This window comes from Camarhynchus parvulus, chromosome 4A, assembly GCF_901933205.1.
Source record: "Camarhynchus parvulus chromosome 4A, STF_HiC, whole genome shotgun sequence".
In the NCBI taxonomy this organism is placed as follows: Eukaryota; Metazoa; Chordata; class Aves; order Passeriformes; family Thraupidae; genus Camarhynchus; species Camarhynchus parvulus.
In genome coordinates, this window is record NC_044600.1 from 6235048 (window position 1) to 6252108 (window position 17061).

A 17061-nucleotide genomic window follows, 5' to 3' on the forward strand; every position below is an offset into this window, starting at 1 on the left:
GGCCCGTCCCCGCTGGCGCGGCCCGTCGCGGTCCGAGGATGCGGGAGGCGCCCGCGCTGCCCCGCGGCCCCGCCGCCCCCGGCGCGCCCGGCCCCGGCGCCGTGCCCGGCTTCCTGGCCAAGCTCTGGGCCTTGCTAGAGGATCCGGACAGCGACGACGTCATCTGCTGGAGCAGGGTGAGGCGGCCGCTCGGGCCCGGCCCGGGGAGGCCCGCGCGAAGGACTCGAGGGTGGTGGGGGTGCCGGGCCGGGGCTGCGGCGCCCGGCGGGCGGGCGGTGGCGGAGGGTCCGCGGGTGCCCGGAGCGTGCCCAGCCCGGCTCCCCGCCCTCCTTGCGGGGGTGCGGGCGGAGCGGCGTGCGCGGGACCGTGCCCGGGCCCTCCCCCCTGCCCGGCCCCCCCCGCGTGCGGCCCGCGGCGGGGCTGGCGCAGCGGGACATCCCCGGGGACGGTCCCGAATCCCCGCTCAGCGCTCTGAGCCGTGCAAGGACGCTGTCAGGAGCCATTAACTGTCCGCTTTCCTTCCGGAGCGGGGACGGATGTGCCCCGCGGGCACAGGGCACGGACACACTGGCCAGGCACCCCAGACGCGCACTGCGTTTCGTTTTGTTCCCTGTCATTTTTAAGTCCATAGGGTTTTTCTCCACTTTTTTCCCAGCCGTTTGCCTTTAAAAAGACAAAGATGAAAAGAAACGCAGTATTTTTTTCCTTTTTATGAACAAGATAAAAGTGATGCAAAAAGCTCTTCCTGTTTCCAGGAAGTTTGGTCTTGAGCATATTAAAAATCTGGCACTGCTGGTGTCACACTTACCCCTGGTCACCACTGGGTTGTGTTGTCTGAACTTCTGGTAACTGAGCAACGTTACGTGGTTATTTTTAGTGATGACATAGCACGTACAATGGAAGAATCTTGTCAGGAGCTGGGCAGGCTGATGAAAGGAGATGCAATCTCTTTAGTGGCATGAATTCCATTTGGCTTGTGCAATGCTTATGTTTACTGGGGACAAAGGGAGTGGGTTTTTAGAAAAATTTTGTTTTTAATTAAGATCAGTGTGTCAGGGCTTTAAGAAAAGTGCTTGTTCAATAGAAGTGTTCTATGTAATTGTGTCTTTGAACTCAAACTTTAGTGCAGTCCCAAGGGTTCCCACAGACAGTTCACTTGGTGAAGTCTTTTGCCTTTCTCTGCTGTCAGAACGGTCTTTGCTGATTTATCACCTTCACTTAAGAGCAACACCTTAGAAAAGCTGTGCTTATTCACTAACTGTTACTTCTGCTTGTTTCCTAGAATGGCGAGAATTTCTGCATTCTGGATGAGCAGAGGTTTGCCAAGGAGCTGCTCCCCAAGTACTTCAAACACAACAATATCTCCAGCTTCATACGGCAGCTCAACATGTGTAAGCATCAGCGCTTCCTCTGCACTCTGTCTGCCAAGTTCATGGCTGCTGGGCTTTGGTTTGCATTTCTTTAAACAAGCAAACGGACTTGGCAAGTTTTTCATCCCTAAAAACCCAAGCCCTGGCCTTAAGTTTGCTTTACAAAAGAAAAGACTGATGGTAGAGCGTGGTTCAGTGTTGGGTTTTTGTGTTTTAGCTCCAAGTGCTTTAGAGTAACAGCTGTAAGAATATGTGCTGGTGCCTAGAGGTAGCATGAGGTTCCCTGAGTTCCAGCATTGCTCTTGCAGCAAGCAGGTGTGTACCCAGGGGAGTAGAGGCTGTGTGTGCACCCTTACACCCAGAATGTGAAGAAAAATTGCCTGGATTTTGGGGCTACCACTGCTGTTGCCTACTTTGCTGTGTTGGAACCAGATCAGTCCTGCACTACGTTTCTCATTATGTTTTCTCTGCTCAACTTGAGAGCATCGTGTGGCAGCATTGCACGGCACATGTGCAGTGTGGCCAGGCACAGGGGTGCAGTGAGGGTGGCTCAAGGGCACAGTGCAGCATACAGGGCTGCAGCAACCAACAGGAATAACTGCAGAAGCTTCTGGAACCAGTGGAGGGACAAACAGCATGGGAGGTGCTGCCTTAGAATTTCAGACTGAGAGGGAGGAGCTCTCTGACGTTGCCCAGTAGGTTTGCCTGATCTCTCTAGCTGATGCCTGTGTAGGTTTTGTAACCTGTAGCACATCTGTTTAGTCTCTGGGCAGAGGGTAGATGCTTCTGTTCATGTCCTGTGCTTGTGTTTGTAAGATCCATCACTTGAGTGACAGAGGATAATCCAAAGAAACAATCTCTTCCTTTGTAGCCAGGATAAATGAAAAAAAAAGCAAATATTCCTATGTAGCTATACAATGCAGTGGCCACCTCCTTTTCCTACTGGATCTATCCTGGCTTTCTAATAATAGTTGGAGTGCATTAATTGTGTTAAAACCTTGACTGAGGAGAGACGTGGATTGGCCTGTCAGCTGAATCATGCATCTGCCCTGTGGTGTTTGAGCAGTGATGGAAATAGAGCTGGCAATACCTTACTTTGTGCAGGCGGTCTAGTATGAAGAAGCTGCTCTGCTGCAGGTGTTTGCATAGGCAGGCAAGGAATTAACTTCTCTGCCTTGCTTTATTCTGTAGACCATGGTTGTCAGGGATAAAAGGGAAAGTGTACCACTCCTCTGCATCCGCTGGGACGTGATTCTATTCAAGATGTCATAATAAATCTAATTTCTAACTAACTGTTGTGAAGGCTTTTACGTGGCTGTGATGGTTTGGTCATGGCTGGCCTCTGCTGTGCAGCTGCATGTGCAGCCTGCCAGGGCAGACAGTGGACATATCCTCTAGCTGTGTAATGAAATCATTGAGCATCAATGGCTATTTTTCATAGTTTCTATGAAAACTACCTCGGCTATTTTTCATAGTTTCTGCTCCCAGTAACTGTAGTGCAGTGGGTGTTTTGGTAGCACTGGACTTTTCTTAAGCTGTATGTATTCCAAGTCAGCTTTCAATTGGAAGAAATGGCTTTGTTGGTTTCCTCTCCACAGATGGCTTCAGGAAGGTGATTGCTCTGGAGAATGGTATCATTACAGCAGAGAAAAGCTCAGTCATTGAGTTCCAGCACCCTTTCTTCAAGCAAGGGAAGGCACATTTACTGGAGAACATCAAGCGCAAGGTACAGTCTAAGCACATGTTTACTTCACTTAGTAACAAAAAGTGGCTTATCAGGAGTTCATATGGGTGTTCCAAACACAGCCAGCAAATACCATGGGAACCAAGGTAGCTCCCTCACCATGCCAGGCCAGTGCTTGGCTGGGCCTCCTTGTGCCAATGCTTAGACAAAACCTGCTCTGCTCTTGGTTCTGAACTGGGGTAGGACCATGTTCTGCACCATCATCAAATCCACAGAGTTCATATCCCTCATTGCAGCTTAGCATGGTCTGCAGTTCTATCAGCATCTCCAGCTCTGAGAAAGGCACAAAGTAAAAGGAGCAAAAAAAAAAATACATTCCCATTTGGCACTTGTTATAAATTAGCAGGGACATCAGTAACCAGTTCATTTGGATGAGTTTGCTTAAAGTATATTGCTCCTCCAAAACTGTGTTGCCACTAAGCTACATCCTTATGAGCACTTTCTGCTTTTCTTTTGTCCATTCAGGCCTTGTGTGACCTGTTTCTGCACAGATATTTATCCTCTATTGGCACATTACAGCCCATAACATCCTGAGGAAGAGAGTATCATGGTACATCACGTTGACATTTGAACAGCAGGATCTTTTCTTTAGGCTGTTGTCAGGTGTGGTTGCATTGCCCAGGGCAATAAAAGCCCAGCATAGGCTGGAGAGGCACAATGATGTTTGGATTGATTCCTCACTGAGCTGCCCCTGCTGGGAGCCATGATCAATGGAGTGGCACTGCCTGGGGCCCGTCCCCCCCTGCTGCTGTGCCCAGCGTGTCCCAGCCTGCACGCCTGGCAGGGCAGGCGCACCCTGACGTCAGGTGTGGCACCATGTGTCCCAGGGGTGGTGCACTGGGTGGAGTGTTCTAGATGGAAAGACAAAAGCTCTGCTCGGTGCCAAGGATATTCGTGTGAAGTGTTGAATAGGTTGGTGAGAGATATTCTTTGTTGCACAGGAAATGTTGGTGATTTTTTTTTTTTGCAAAGTAGTCATTAATTTCCTTGCTCTTCTACTGCCTGGAATGGGACCATATTCCAGTATTGGCTCTAAACTGTATTTCAAGCCTCTGTCTGGAATGCAGGTTTGAATGCAAGACTTGCTTTGCTTCCTCCCTTTCACTTTTAGCTCTGCTGGTGTGCAGACACCCTGTGTGTCTTCACAGAATACCAGACTGGTTTGAGTTGGCACCTTAGAGCTCATCTTGTTCCACCCAGTGCCATGAGCAGGGACACCTCTCACTAGACCAGGCTGCTCCAAGCCCCATCCAGCCAGGGTTGGGAATGGGACAGCCAGGTTTCCCTGGGCAGCCCGTGCCAGTGCCTCAGCACCCAGGGACTGGGCACCCTGATTAGCCAGTTGGGGACTCTGAAGAGCAGTTCCTTGTACTTGGGCAGAATTTATATTGGCTCTTGTTTTTTTGGAGGCCAGATGGCTCCATTTGGAATTTCCACCCACTTCTACAAGTTTTGGTTGTCTTCCCACAAAGGGGTAATGTGCTGAAGAGAAATCAGACAGCCTTGAATTCCATTTGGGATGCACCTTGTGTATATTAGCATAATTTATTAACTGCAGCAAACAGCAGAGCATCTAGACTGCAGACAGGGAGGAGAACTGTCAGACCCTTCAGTTCATCCTTTGCACCATAGGATTGTGTCAAGAAAGTAATTAGTCATGTCTGAGAAGTGATTGCACAACAGATGTGTTCTGTTCCAGCACAAAGGGATGGGATGTTCGTTTATAACACCTTTGGTTCATTTCTGACCATTCCACTCCCCTTTGGAAGACAAGATGTGTGAGCCAACCTGCATAGAAGTTATCTCGCTCCTCAGCAGGCCAATGCCACATTGGTGCTTTCATCTCCCCCATGGAATCCACATGAGATACTTTCACATCCTCCTTGGAATTTAGCAGAGTAACAAGAAAACTCCCAGCAGGCTGGTACAACTTCGTGTGGCTCAATTATAGTCAATATTTGGCAAAATGATGTTCAAAATTATGTCCACAAAGCCTGGATGTGTTATTCAGACATGTGCATGTGATGCATTATAGACCTGTCTTTTTCAAAGTCCTGAATTGTGTTGCAGCCAACAATGCTTCTGCTGCAGAGAGAATTGCTGAAGGAACTGGAAAATGTTTAATATAGAAGTGCAGGAAGGAGATGGTGAACTTTTTGCTCTCTGATGGCTTTTCCACTATCATTTGAAGCAGCAGCATTCACAGATTGTGCTGTGAGCAGAAGAATGGTTTGGACTCTTCCTTCTGCAGAGAAGTCTCCGTAACTCTGGAATGCACTGAGCAGAGGGGTAGCAGAGGAAACACCAATAGGGGACTCTGCAATTCAACTGGTGTGGGATACATTTTCAGATTGAGTAGGATGCATCTAACTAGACACCTTCATCTCCTGGTAACTTACTGGAAATTTGTTACTCTGCTGGCAGATTTACCCACACCTAGAAGGAATATGGTCATCTTGTTCTTCCACTATCAGCTGTGGGGTTTTTTTGGCTGGTGTTCACTCTGTGACACTAGAGGGCAAACTGTCATCGGGCCTGGCAGGGAACCCCCAGGGAATGCCCTTTGCAGTGAATGGTTTTTATTGTGAATTACAGTCATGAATCTACTGTCTCCAGGTACAAAGTGCTAATCTCGTGTTTTCATTGGTATCTTGTTTTGTTCATACAGTGCAGCCTGTCCTAAGGATTGTCACCTGTAGCAGTTGTGGTGTTTTGTGCCATTGCAGTCTTACATGGTCTTGTAATGGGGCTTGGTCCTGCCCTGCAGACTGGCTGCAGTCTCCCTGCACCAAGGAGCATGCACTGTTTGTAGTAAAGTGTGTGTACCTATTCCAGGTGTCTGCAGTGAGAACTGAGGATCTCAAGGTCTGCACAGAAGATTTGCACAAAGTCCTGTCTGAGGTGCAGGAGATGAGAGAGCAGCAGAACAACATGGATGTCAGGCTGGCTAACATGAAGAGGTAGACTCGTCTGTTTCGGGTGCTTATGCATTGAATGTTGCTTATATCTGATGGAGATTGGCTAAATATGGGTTTCATTTGAACTGGAAACAGGTGAAGCTGTATTTTTTCCTAAGAATGCCCATTCCACCCCACTCAACATTCTAAATCTTATTTGGTTTTGTAATTCAGTTACAGACTGGAGATTTAGACTGGGTGTTTGTTGGCTGCCTTGAGATTTCACTCTGGTTGCCAGCACCTGTAGTAGTTTTTAGGTCAATAAAAGCATTTCATTTTTTGAATACAAATAGGGTTGGATGCAGTGATGGACAGTTGGTGTTTTGTTTTCTTTCTAACTGGAAGTGGACTTTGCACATCCTTATCTCTGTTCTCTCAGATCCCCTTCATATAGGCACTGATAATTGATTCAGGTCATTGGTATACCAGCAAATATCAGCCAGAGTCCAGGAGATACCTTTCTCTCTCTGTTCCTTAAAAAAAACAATCAAGCCCCTTGAGCACCACCTTTAGATCTGTCCCAAGGCTGTCAGCGTTTGGAAACAGGCTGAGTGTAACACAAAGTCCTTATTCAACAGCTTTGAGGTTTTGAAGGAATACCTCAGATCAAGATTATTGGTGGAGCAGCAGAGGATGAGGGTGTCCTTTTTAAGTGAGTGTTTCATGCTGGTGATGGAAAATGGAGTCAAGCTAACCCAGAGTTTGTTAGTGGATCAAATTAACTGAGGGTTAGTTATCCACAGAGGGAATGTCGCCATTGGTTCTGCAAGATACTCTAAAAGTTTGAAAGCTGTAAAACTAGAGCGTATAAAGTAAACTCTGTTCATCCTCTGTCTTCTGATTTATTCTGCATTGCAGAGAAAATAAGGCCCTGTGGAAAGAAGTGGCAGTTCTAAGGCAGAAGCACAGTCAACAACAGAAGCTGCTGTCTAAGGTACCATTGCAGCATCTTCAGTGCTACCATCCTTATTCCTGCCTCTGTGATACTTCATGGCATTCTTTGCTTATGTAGAATGACAAATGACACAGAGCTGAACAGGCTGTATTAATACAGCATAAAGAAAATGGTCACAGTTCCTGAGTGTCCCAGAAGTAGCACAGTAAAGAACCACGAGCAAAGCACTAAGGAAAAGTCATAGTAGGATGTCAGTGTGTGGAGACAGTGCATGGTAACAGGAGCCCAGAACTTGAGAGATTGCAGGCACATGGAATGGAGTCTGTGAAAGATCTTGGACCAGGATACACTTAGACCACTTGAGAAGTGAACTTGGAACGCAGAAACTGTAGGAGTTTGCACGCTGGAAAAAAATTTTCTCTGGTTTATTCCTCAGCTGTTTCTGGTCTGGAATCCTCTAGTGACTTGTGCTGCTATATTGCATTTCAAAAAAAAGCCAACTGTGCAAAGTGAGCTAATTTTTCTATGCAGTTTCTAACTGTTGCTTTGTTCTTTAAAATACAATTGCAAATGTTTTTTTAAAATACCTGTTAATTTCTGTCATGTAACTATTATCATTTTATAGTAAAATCTGAATTAAGAATTTAATATTAGGATTGCTATGCTGACCATTTGGTTTTGGCTTTCTTTTGTCTTTCCTTTTAGATTCTTCAATTTATACTAAGTTTGATGCGAGGAAATTATATTGTTGGGGTCAAAAGAAAAAGGTAATTACTTGATAGGTCCCAGACCAGTGTCAGATGTGAATTGTAGGGATAAATCAGTTTCTGTTGCGTGACAGGTATTTTTATCACTTGTATATTCAAACGTGAGAAAGCTGATGGAAGTTCAGTCAAGCACAATATAAGTATTTCCTCCTTATCACTAAAATAGGTGGGAAGGGAATAATCTATACATTTTCAGTTCCAAAGGGCACAGTTATCAGAAATGGTAAATCTCAAAACGTGCATACATGACTGACTTCTTCCAAACCACAGTGTGTGTGTAGGACAGGCTGTGTACAGTACCCTTCCTGACACACATTCCCAAAATCCAGGCTTCTTGGGAGGGCAAGAATGACAACCATTACTGCCTGTCCTTGGCACTGCTGCAGCTCTTCCTGCTGGCAGGCAGGATGAACTAAAGCTCTGCTCTGTCTCAGGTCTCTCACGGATGCTGCGGGTGCTTCCCCCTCCAAGTACAGTCGTCAGTATGTCCGCATCCCTGTGGAGAGTGGCCAAGCTGTAAGTCTCCCCAGGGACACAGGCAGTGGGTTGGGCAGGATGATACACAGTGATATCAATCTTCCTCATAGCTGCAAATGCCCTAACTTGGTAATCAAATGCTCTCCCTTTTGTAATGAGCAGCTTTAGAGCAACACTCTGGCTGTAAAATCGTGCAAATCAGTGCAACTGGTCACAGATGAAATGTGAACAGGAAAGGGAAGCTGCAAGGAGAATGGGGCTTCAGTATGAGAAAAAAAAAGGTCAGAGCCTGTGGTTTACTCATTCTTGCTGTATCTGCAGATGGCTTTTTCTGAACATAGTGCAGCTGAAGAGGATGGAAATGGTACAGGTCTGATAATCCGAGATATCACTGACACCCTGGAAAATGCCACCAATGGCCTCCTTGCTGTGGCACACACAAGTGGCAGAGCCAGGTATGTCCAAAGTATATGAAGTATTTATGCCTGGGTTCTGATCCATCTGGGTTCTGGGGAACAGAATGTCTCTCTGAATGTCCATTTGTGCATGACAGCCTGTTGTAGGCTTTCCTTCTGCAGCATGTAGCATTGGTCAGTGTCAGAGCTCATGTCTCTTCAGGAGTCCCTGGAGGCCTGTCAGGCTCATGGGCATTGCAGGTTTAATTTGCTGAGGCTTTTCTGTCTGTTCAACAAATGAACACATACTTGACTTTTCAACTGAGCAGGGACCTGAATGCATGTATAGGTTTCTAATAATCCAAAATGTATACAAATGCTAACAAATCAAGATGTATAGTTGTATTTCCAGTTTCAATACTGCTCTCACTAATCATGTCCTAGGGAAGGCATTCTCAGCGTGGCAAGAGATTTTACTGAAAACTATTTAGTTGTTAATGCCCAGAGAGAAATACGAACTGATTTGGAATCTTTTTCTTTCCAGAGTCTGTCTGTTAGGAGTTACCCTCCTGCCTAATTCCTATATACTATATTGCTGCTTTTTGCCTGGGAAAAAGAGATGTTTTGCTCTGATACATGGTCTCTGTATAAGCTGTAGTAAGAGATTCTTCATCTGCCACTTTGCTGCTCTTTCTAAAGACCAGTTTGTTACTTGAATCCTTGACTGGCCTAATCTTATTTAGATTTGAGATACTAAACCTGAAATTAATAGTAATGCAGTTGATAAATTCTCCTATGTGTTGTTTCTGTTTGGGTCGCATTTTAGAGAGCAACAGGCAGCTCTAGATCCTGGCTTACCTCTTTGTCAAGTATCACAGCCAAGTGAGTTAAGTTGTGCAGAACCTGTCCCATCAGTTGCTGTAAACGATGTCAGCAAACCCAGTGAAATAGGCACGGCTGCTGTGGAGCTCCACACTGCACAGCCAAATGCTCCAGAGGACCCCGTGTCAGTAATTGACTCCATCTTGAATGAGAGCAGCTCTGGAAACCAAAATGATCCTTTGCTGGACAGGTATGAACTTGTTTCTGAAAAGTGTTATGCCGTTGTCACCTTGTGGGATGCTGTCAGAGTTCTGGAGGGTGTGTTGTTTGGCAGAACACAGGGAATTAGCTTTTGAATTGTCACTGACAAAGTGAATTCTCTACACCTTTGTTACCAGGGTTTGAAAAAGCCAAGTGTTGGCATCACACATTGAGAAAGGGCAAGTGTCCCTGTCACCTTCATGGTAACATGTGTGCCTGACTGCTGGTGTGTGCGTCAGTGCGTCCTGTCAGCCCAGCCTTGTCACTGCCAGGTGCTGCCAAGCAGCAGGCAGTGACACTGATCTCAGGACACTGATCTCAGGCTGGCATTGTGGGCACTTTGTTCCTGGTGATGGATTGTCCTGGTGGTGATCTCACTGTACCTTTCCTCCTCTGCCCCTCATTTGTACAAAGCTGTTTCCCATGCGCCCTGTCAGATCCCACAGCCCTGGATCAGGGGTGCAGGCTGTGGGTTCCTGCCCCACTCTGGCTGCAGGAGAGCTGTATCAAGAACAGAGCTTTAACCCTTGCTCCTGCAGCTCTTCTGCTGTGGTAAGCAGCAGGTAGGAAGGTCTGGGGTGATGTTCCAGCACTCATGGTCTGAAGGCCCTGCTGTACCTTCCCTCCTGGGCACTGCAGGATGTGAGGCAGTGCCTTGGGACTGCCCATTCCTCATGCAGGGAATTCAGTACAGGAGCTCCTCATGGCATAGCAAGACATGCAGTGTTGGCACTGTGCCTGCAGCTGCCTTCTCAGTTTCTTCACTGTCCCTCATGTCCTTCCCACTGTCCCTGGAAATGTGTCCAGTTTGGCAACAAGCCGATGTTTCAAAGTAGGTGGAGTTCCTTCAGGCCCAGATTATTTCCAGCCTTTTGCTTATCATTTATTGTCCCAGGGCAAAGCCATCAGACCTTTGTTTAAACACAGATACTGGTGTACAGGCTGGGATCTGAGAATATTCACCAGACACTCAAATGAGGGAGGAAGTAGGTATGGAAGGAGGAACTGCTTTTTGACCTGGTAGCTGTAGTTGTGCTTGCTGTTCAGGAAGCTTTCCCTTGTACCTGTACCTCAAAGAGCTGGAGTGAAAGGTGATATGGGAATGTGATTTCATCCATTTGGCTATTCTGGATTGCAGGCAACCTGCCCTGTATGGCAAGAGAAGGCCCTGCCTGCCAGCTGTGCCTTACAGTGCTATGTAATTCTGTCTTTTTAGAGAGGAAATTCAGGATTTTCTGAACTGCATCGATGCCAGCCTTGAGGAGCTCCAAGCAATGCTGTCAGGGAAGCAGTACAACCTCGGTGCCGAAGCATTCAGCGACGTGAGTGCCTTCTCACTGTTCCTGAGAAATACTGCTCAGGCTGTGCCATGAAATGCTGGTAGTTGAGTTCATGTTGTAATGGGTAAGAGTCAGCAGCATCTTGAAAAGCAAATAGTTACAACTAGAATTATTTGTAGGTATTCACAGTGTACAGGGTGGTACTGGGAGTCTTTCCAGGTCATACAGGATTCCTGTTCTACAAAACTAAAGGGAGGGGAAAAAAGGAAAAAAATTGCCTCACTTCTCCTTCTCAAACCCAATCACATACCATCACATCCTGACATACATCCTTGTATTTGATTCATCTGGATGATATGGAGTGAAACTTAGCTGTATTCCTGGAATCCCTGGGAAATAGGGTGACCTCAGTTTACTGCCACAGCTTGAAGCTCCCAGCTGAATGCCCATGGAGGTGCCACTGTCCCTGTGCTTCAGTGAAAGGAGCAGCTCACTGGGTCCTGCAGTCCTTTCAGGAGCTCTCTTCAGTTTTATTTCAAGAACTTCATTGGTTGACATATGATCTGGTTTTATTTTCAGACATTTAATCCGGAGCTGCCAGCCCTGGATATGAACTTGATGGAAACTCCCCCTGGTATTGAAAATGTAAGAGTAAGATTGATTTCTATGGTGGGGAGGACAAATGTGATGCTGGGAGTTGAATCTTGCTTGATGCAGCTCAAGGGTGGGAACAGGGTTGGTGGCACAGGGTGGCACTGCTGGTTCATCTCGTCCAGCTGACTCCAGGGTTTCAATTATCAGTGTTGGCTTGTTGGAATATAGGAGGGATCTCAAGATAATTTCCAGTCTTACATTCCTAGTGCAGTCATACACTTGGAATGCCTGTCTAAAGGAAGACTAAATGGAAATTGTAATGCAATATACTGTACCTGTTCTGAACGTAGCTCTGTGGGATTTCCTCAGAAAGTATACAGAAGTTCAGCACAAACTTACTTCTCTTGGTGCAGTTCCTAAAATTGATTCATACTGCTAAAAAAATACCTTTGCAAGTGTTATTTTTGTTGTAGTCCTGAAATAATATTTAAACTAGGATTTCCCAGGCAGAAGAGCTTTGACTACAACTGTTGTAAAATGCAGCTGTGTTTAAGCAGTGCCTGCAGAATTAAATTACATGATGAAATCATGTTTAACTGTTATCCCAACAAGACCAATTATAATAAAGCTTCTGGTTTGGAAGGTAGAACAAATATTTGCTAGTCAGAAGCTTCTTTTGTTTAGTAAGTTAAGTTTGTCTGTATTTCACTGTGCCTCCTTCTGAGAGCTCCTGTGTGCAGGCTTTTGTGTGCAATGACAGGCTCACTGCTCAGTTGCTCCATCTCTCTTTTCTCCTCCTTTCACATCTAATTCTGTTAACCAGTCAGTAAAGATTTCCATTTTGTTGTTGTTAAACATTCTGTCATAACTCTCTGTCTGCTTTGTTTCAGATGGCAAACTTGGCAGAGAGCACTGAAGCTCTGGGAGCAAGTGAGAGGGAAACAGCAGGAAGCAAAGGTGGGCAGGAAGGGACACTGAGCTCTGTGGCAGCTCCAGTCTCTTTGCAAACTGTGTATTGAAATGGAATTGTTGTAGCCTATAATATCTTCTCCTCTGGTCTGGGCTTAAGCTTCTTGTGAAGACTGTGATGTTTCACTGATCTTGAAGCTGTGCCTCAGTCTTTAAAGGCCGGTCCTGTGCCCTGAGGTTTTTCACACAGAAAACATGGGTCCCATCCTGTGTCCCTTTCCACATGGAAACGTGACACAAGTGCCACAGTGAGGAGCAGATCTGCCAATGCCCTTGTGGCAGTATCTCCTGCACAGGCTGTGATCCCCCAGAGGCAGAGCTGCTCAGGTTTCCACTGCAGTGCTGCCATTGCATGCTGTGTGAGTCAGGGGCTTGGAGGGGCTTCAGGCACTGATGTTTCCGGGCTCAGGGGCATTGGCTTCACTCTGACAGCCGTGGGGTGTGGGGTTTGTCCCAGCCCAGCTTGGGCTTTCCTTCTGTGCACCAAGCTTGAAGCAACCTCTCCAGGTTTCCTTGCCTTGAATAAGAGCCTTCAGTTGGTGAAACACTTTGAACTGTTTGTTTTTCCCTCAGATATGCAGCTGATCCAGTACAGGGCCAACCCTCTGCTTTCCTTATTTGAAGAGCTGCCTTCAGGTGAAGCTGCAGGGAAGGCAGAGGATCCGAAAGACTTTCTGCTGCCTCCCCTGGAGGAGAAACCTGCTCTCCAGCCTCCATCAGCCAGTGGAACTGTGGTGCCCCTTGCAGCTCCAGCAAGCCAGGGCGAGCCTCTGGACACTCTGGGGATGGGTGATCCACCTCTCCTCCCAGAAGATGGGAACGGAGAGTATAAACTATTTCCACTCCTGCTTCTCAGTCCTGTTGCTAACTTCATAGATGAGGCCTCTGAGATAGAAATTTCTTGAACTCATAGAACATCTGTAACCAGCTTAGTGCTATGGAATAACCACCAAAGGAGTGGAGCAGCAAAAAGTGTGAGCTGGGTCCTCACCTGCTTCCTGGGGACCCTGCTCTGCACAGACAAATGGGAGTTCTCTTGCTGCAAGCAGGGAGCACATCTGGGAGAACTGAACACAAGCTCAACAACAACAAGAGCTGGTGGAGTGAAGGCACCAGACAGAGGGGAAGAACAACAACCCTGTAAACATACCACAGTGTATTCCATAACTTTTTATCCAATATTCTTATTGCAAGAGGAAATCTGTTTGTATCCTGTTTGTAAAGTTTGGCTGGGTTTTTTTGTTGGGGGGTGGTGTTTGTTTTTATTAGCTGGATAGTCATGTGGTGTGTAATATTTTAAACCTGGGTTTTACTCTTTGGAGAGCCTGCTTCAATAGGTGGCTTGCCTACTGTTTGAAATTGTTTTTAAATTTTGTTTTTAATTTGAGATTTCTTTTTTTGATAGTTACTGGCTATGATTGTTTGCATCTGCTTAGATTACTTTCATACTCCTAGATTTGCTCCTAGGTTTAGGGAACATTTTTCCTATGGAAAATGACATTTAACTGTGGAGTATTATTTTTTAACATGCTAGCACACATCCATTGCCCTGGATTGTAGGAGTTGTGGTAGGAAGTGCTTGCCCTCCTGTGTAGTGCTGATTTCTCATGCACATTGCATGGCAGTTCCGGGGTAACCTGCCCCCAGTTCACAGGTTGTGTGTCCTTGGAGATAGTCACTAGGACTGATTCATGTTTAGCAAAGGCCAGCAGCTGTCCCTGAAATGAGAAGGGGAGCCCTGGGGTGCCTTGCACTGACTCACATTAAGGTGTCTCTGCTGGTAGCAGCTTTTGTTCCCTGCCCCTGTATGGACTCAGGTTTCACACTGCAGTTGCTGCCCGTGGAATCTTAAAGCCAAATCAACCAGATGCATCTGAGTCTTTTGACAATGATTTACATAAACTATTCTACTTCACCAAAAAGTCATCCCCCAAAGTTTCTTTTGGCACTGTTTCCCAAGTTCTCTGAGCAGCTGCCCTGTGGAGCCCAGCCCCAGTGTCAGTGGAGCAGCAGCTGTGTGCTGGTACCAAGCATGTCACAGCGTCACCAGCCCACACAAACCTGCTCTGTGCTGAGGTGACAGCAAACTGCTGGGGCTGCAGGAGGCCTGGATGCAGGTAGAAACCCCCTTGGATAATATCACCTGCCAGCACAATTAGTTTAAATTTTTTCCAGTTTTAGGAATTCAGGCTACCTGCAGGCTTTGTTCTCTCTAATGTTCCTGATCTAATAAGTGCTGAGCTCTTTTATATTCGAGAATCCAAGGTAGATATTCTGAAGCCTGCTAGATAATGCATGTTACCTGTGCTGGCCCAACTTCATTGCATTTGTGCTTCACTGTCAAATCTGAGTTGCAGAGGAAGGTCCTGCTCCTGAGTGTGTAACACCTTCAGTGTCATTTTATTTCTGTGCTTCTATACCTGTTCTTACCTCGTGACCCTTCTCGTTTCCATCTTTTGAATTGCCTTTTGTCAAGTTTGTCTTATTCAAGCCTTCAGAGTCTTTCTTTCACTGACTTGTTGAGGTCAAGGGCTGAATAGTCGCAAGTTTTCATGAGCTGAAGGGAGAGGGGAGGTGAGCATGTTGCATCTGTCCCAGGTCAGGTTTGGTTTGTTAATTCCTTCCCAAAGGCCACAGTTTTGCCAAGAGTGAATCAGTGAAAACCAGGCTTTTCTGGTGTGCTGTTTGACAGCACCATGCAGAGAACAGAATTCTTTGCGAGGTTGATCTGTGCCTCTGACTCCCTGCACTGGTTGGACTGTAATTTCTGTGATGGATTAGTGTCCTGTTCCTCTGTCTCAGAGTCATCTCCCCTCAGCGCAGCTCACTGTCAGGTATTGGGTCTGAGTGCATCATGGGTTTTTAATACACTTTCTCTCTAAAGAAGCTAAGAAACCAAGGCTTACAAAAATTGCAAAAAGAAAAAAAAAGTTTGTAAATCTATGTGTCTGGTTTATGTACAGGTCCGGAAAAGTATTTGTGCAACTTTCCTAAGAAAGATTGCAACGGGAAGGGGAAGACTGAATAACAAAAAAACCCCACATGCTGAAGTAATTAAACTCAAGAATTGCAAAAAGATTACTGTGTTTCTTGTACATTCTTTGTGTGTGTTCCTGTTTGTGCCAATGTTTCTCAAACCTGTTTGCTGATTTCTCCAGAATTAAGACCTTTCATGCTCCTGGGGCATGGTCTTATGATGCAGCTCCTGCTGGTTCAGGATGAGGAAAGGGTGATGAGGAAAGCCTGGTGTCTGTTTCCAGAGTGTGGGAGAACAGCACCTGGCACTGGTTTTTCAAAAGGGTTGATGTGAAAGCTCAGAATACCATGTGTGCTGAAAAATACACCAGATGTAGGGCACACCTGTACATATTCTCCACAGAGCCCAGTAGGAAAGGCCCTCAGCTCCATAAGGTATGGATTAAAATATTCACTGGAGATGGTGAATGGAAATGGAACAGAAGGAAATGGAACAGCCCAGATCATCTGTAGCATCAGGCAGACCCCAGATCTGGCACCCCTGTGCAGACTCTGCCCAGGGTACCTGGCACCACAGGCATTACAGTTTCTGTGGGATTTTCCTTGCAGTAAGGAACTGTTGATCATTTCCACTGCCAGGAAAAAGGATCTTTATACAGAACATGCTTCTCTTCTCCTCTGCTGTGACAAGCTGGCGCAATCTGCAGCCCAGTGCAGCTGCTGCCCAGGCTGTGCCCAAGGGCCATGGGCGGGCACTGAGTCAGCAGCCCCACTGTGCCAGCCTGGGTGGGGGCCCTGCCCCACTGCTGCCTGAGGTGTCACCAGTTTGTCACCCGTGACCACAGGGGCCTTGCTGTAGCATCAGCTTCCTTCCTTCTCCAGCATCAGTGCTCATGGCTGCTGCCTGCCTCCTTGGCTTTATCTCTGTGTCTGGGGCGGAAAGATTGCTCTCCCTTATCATTCACATGCTGAGAATCCACAGAACACTCCCAGGCGTGGCGGGTGCAGACTGAGAAAGTGCCAAGTTCCTCTTGCACGCTCCTTTCAGATCTACTTTTGCACTGTCCTGACCCAGCCCTGCCCACACGGACAGTGGGAGCCTTGCCATCAGCTCCTATCTCCTGTGTGCTTGCTAACAGCTTTCCAGAATACAAGAAAAACTGATTTGGCTCTGTCTCTTCTGGGCTGTGTGATGCCACCTCATCCATCCATGCTCAGAATGTTTTGCTGTCTCCTAAAACAAGATTCTTGTTTTGAAAAGCAGCATCATGGTATCACAGATGCCCAAAGCAGAAGCCAGGGGTTGCTGCCACAGTCACCTTAGCTACAGGAGCCTGGTGCTGCATTTTATAAAGGATAAAACTTATCCTGCCACTGTTCCCCCCAACCAACAGGGTAAATGTAAATACATTAAAAAATACCTACACATCTTTTTTAGTCACACACTTTGAGTTTCAGCTTCCTGGGTGGTCCAGATCCTGCTAGTGATACATTTCTGTTGTGTTTTCACCCCAGCCAGCAATCAAGCACCACACAGCCACTCACTCACTCTCC

At 46.7% G+C, this 17061-nt stretch overlaps 1 protein-coding gene across 1 annotated transcript; it reads left to right on the plus strand.

Annotated features, from left to right (window-relative positions):
- Positions 1-19: 19 nt before the first annotated feature.
- LOC115914931 (heat shock factor protein 3-like) lies at positions 20-15609 on the plus strand. Its single transcript, XM_030967808.1, has 13 exons — positions 20-176; positions 1283-1391; positions 2969-3096; positions 5950-6074; positions 6930-7005; positions 7672-7733; positions 8168-8249; positions 8532-8665; positions 9432-9677; positions 10905-11010; positions 11548-11613; positions 12453-12519; positions 13105-15609. The coding sequence occupies exons 1-13, from the start codon at positions 39-41 to the stop codon at positions 13434-13436; spliced, it is 1671 nt and encodes a 556-aa protein (XP_030823668.1). The 5' UTR covers positions 20-38; the 3' UTR covers positions 13437-15609.
- The last annotated feature ends 1452 nt before the right edge of the window (positions 15610-17061 follow it).

Coding starts and splice junctions, on each gene's coding strand:
- LOC115914931 (XM_030967808.1), top strand. CDS start 39: ATGCGGGAGGCGCCCGCGCTGCCCCGCGGCCCCGCCGCCCCCGGCGCG. Junction 7,006..7,671: donor AACAGAAGCTGCTGTCTAAG/GTACCATTGCAG, acceptor CTTTCCTTTTAG/ATTCTTCAATTTATACTAAG. Junction 11,614..12,452: donor CTCCCCCTGGTATTGAAAAT/GTAAGAGTAAGA, acceptor GCTTTGTTTCAG/ATGGCAAACTTGGCAGAGAG.